This window comes from Kryptolebias marmoratus, linkage group LG4 (genome assembly GCF_001649575.2).
Source record: "Kryptolebias marmoratus isolate JLee-2015 linkage group LG4, ASM164957v2, whole genome shotgun sequence".
Lineage (NCBI taxonomy): Eukaryota > Metazoa > Chordata > Actinopteri > Cyprinodontiformes > Rivulidae > Kryptolebias > Kryptolebias marmoratus.
This window is the reverse complement of record NC_051433.1, coordinates 30,313,738-30,316,765: the sequence shown is the minus strand read 5'-3', so window position 1 is coordinate 30,316,765 and position 3,028 is coordinate 30,313,738. Positions and strand designations below refer to the sequence as shown.

At 40.4% G+C, this 3,028-nt stretch overlaps 1 protein-coding gene across 1 annotated transcript in view; it reads right to left on the bottom strand.

Moving 5' to 3' along the window:
- Positions 1-317: 317 nt before the first annotated feature.
- Positions 318-3,028, bottom strand: part of golt1a (golgi transport 1A) — a 3,919-nt gene continuing 1,208 nt past the window's right edge. Inside the window, exons 2-5 of the mRNA XM_017433424.2 lie at positions 2,658-2,749; positions 1,712-1,890; positions 536-599; positions 318-452 (exon numbers count right to left, since the gene is read on the bottom strand). Of these exons, the coding sequence (XP_017288913.1) occupies positions 426-452; positions 536-599; positions 1,712-1,890; positions 2,658-2,749 (362 nt within the window). The 3' untranslated portion in view covers positions 318-425. The remainder of the gene's footprint in view (positions 453-535; positions 600-1,711; positions 1,891-2,657; positions 2,750-3,028) is intronic.

The following is a 3,028-nucleotide window of genomic DNA, read 5'->3' as shown; positions in this document are numbered from 1 at the left end:
GATGGATGGATGGATGGATGGATGGATGGATGATGGATGGATGGATGGATGGATGGATGGATAGATGGATGGATGGATGGATGCATGGGTGGATGGATGCATGGATGGATGGATGGATGGATGGATGGATGGATGGATGATGGATGGATGGATGGATGGATGGATGGATAGATGGATGGATGGATGGATGCATGGGTGGATGGATGCATGGATGGATGGAAATAAATAGGATGTGGAATTCTCAAAAAGAAAGTTAATTTTATTTTTTATAAAAGAAAACCACATGAGATGTTATTAACAGTACATGTTTAAAATGATATAAGGAAAAGACACTTCCATTAACATAAATAAAATGGTAAGGTGATAATTAAATGACATCAGCTCATCTGGTCTTCTGATTGGCTGCTTCCCGTCCATTCAGTCCATCAATGTGTGGAGCCACTGGAGTAAACCTGAAGAAATAATCTGTCAGTCCTTCACTTCTTAAACATATCTGTAGAACTTGTTGTTCTCTGTAGTTTAGATCAAAACATACTGTATTTAGGAAAGGGATATTCACAGCTGACAGCAACAAATCCAAGACGAAGGGAAAGAATGACCTGTGGACGTAAACAGAACATATCAGGAAAAATCACTCTTGCTTGTCATGGAGACCCTAACAGCTCTCCAGTGGGAGGGGAGTGAGATTAATCTGCATGTGAATTTTGCTGCACAAACAGAACATCATGCATCAAACTTGAAACTGGATGTGAAGCAAAACATCTTTAACTACAGAGCAGAAGTCCAGGTGCTTTTTTTTTTTTGAATAGCTGTTCTGTCTCGGATACATGCAGTTGAAATGAGTTTTCTCCACAGGGCAGTTGGGCTCTTCCTTAGAGATAGGGTGAGAGGTTCAGTTATCAGGGAGGGACTCAGAGTAGAGCCGCTGCTCCTCCACGTTGAGAGGAGCCAATTGAGGTGGCTCAGGCATCTGGTGAGGATGCCTCCTGGACGCCTCCCTGGTGAGGTGTTCCAGGCATGTCCAACTGGGAGGAGACCCTGGCAAAAACCAAGGCCAGGCTGGAGAGACGAAGTCTCTCAGCTGGCCTGGGAACACCTTGGAATCTTTGGAAACTTTGGAGCAAGAAGTAGATCATGGATGGATGGATGGATGGAGGGGAGGAACAGTGTTTGCATGTTAGTGTTTAAGAATTCATAAAAAAAAAATAACACCTCAACACAATTTAAAAGCTTGGAGCTCCATACCTTTATGTTTAGAATCAAGAAAGTTCTTCAGATGTGAAGAGAAATAAAAATAAACAAAGAGCCCAGTTGCCTTTGATTTAGTTTGTTGGGATTGCTAATCATAAAGTTTTTAATTTAGCAAAGAAAGTCAATTTATGAGCAAACCAGAGGCACGGCTCAGGTTTGGAGACAAAGTTAAAGAGGCAAGGCTGAGATAGTTTGGACATGTCCAGAGGAGGGACAGTGGATATGTTGGACAAAGGATGTTGAACAAGTAGGGAGAAAGAAAAGAGGAAGAGCGCCAAAAAGGTTCAGAATCTGCTGAGGGATGACAGATGATCTGAGGAGACCCCTGAATGAAGCAGCTCAAAGAAGGTAAAATGACTTTCTGACATTAAAGATGAATATTTCTAAATCAGTGTTATCACTGGTATCAATATTAGATAAGAAAATGTATTTTTTGTAACTCTTATACACTTGCACTTACCTGAATAGAAGCACAAACCCGTAACTCTCCACTAGCATGCCAATGATCGGCCAACGACAGAGTATCAAAGAAACTCCTCCCACGAAGAAAAAAGTACCTCGAAACTTCTGCCTTTGGAAGAAGAACTGGGCCATCCTTCTGAAGCCAGTTAGAAACATTAAACCAGCCAGGAACAAAATCTACAGAGAGATCCAAACATGAGTCTGACATTATAAATCAATCAATGGATTTTATTCTTTTTGTCTGTTTTTAACAAAAATCTAACTGAACTGCTCATCTTTAGGAAAATGGTTCTGGTTTTTTGAAACCAACTTTGTCTGTTTGTTAGGAAAACATCTCATCAACCACTAGAAAGATTTTAATGTAACTTTCAGAAGGTAATCATTAAGTTTACATCTACAACTAATTAACTTTGGACCTCAACCCAATTCAGGATGGCCACCTCAATTGATCAAGGTTAGTAAACAAAAATGGCTGCACCTCAGGAAAGATATTTAGAGATATTGAGCTAAAATCTGATGTGTTAGCAGCTGTCTGTCATTAACAACACATATCCAAGCTCCAACAGATGCCATCACTTCTCAAAGATGATCTCAGTCTAAAACCCTGGGATGAAAGGCAACAGACATATGCTAGGCCTTTTGTGCCACAATTTAACCCAGTTATCACCTTCCAAATATTGTAATTCTTCTTATAGAATTAGGAGGTAACTCTGCATTTTGTGACAAGTTATCAAAGTTAGAAGTCTAATGTAACAAACTCTAATTTCTGTGCCATTATTAGAATAAAATCACTTAACTGGAAACACAGTATTGCACATTTAACTGAAAGCTGGGATTAATTCAGTAACATGAGCAGCGTGAATGAATTTGTTTACAAGCATGTGAGTTCAAGAAAAGTGTAAATTTGCCAGTTTGGTGATGAATGAGTGAAAAAGATTACTCACATTCCCAAAGGCTAACAAGACTGAGTCAAAGTACAGCAGCACCCCAAAGAGCAGAAAAAACAACCCGAATCCCATCAGAACAATACCGAGCCCTGCAAGACAAACAGAGTTACAAAGGAGGGGGAGCAGGAAAAACCATCCATGTATGTTAGAGTTGCAAAAACACATCTTCAAGGTAGAAAGATCACAATCATCAGGGTTTTGTTCACTAAATTGTTTGCAGGATTTTATTTTACTGCCAGAAAAAGTTCAAACTATATTCATGTCTGAAATACAGGCCGTGTGTGTGGGGGGGGTGCGTGTGTGTGTAGGTGTGTGTGTGTGTGTGTGTGTGGGGGGGGAGAGGCAAGATGGCGGAGTGGGCTGTCTTA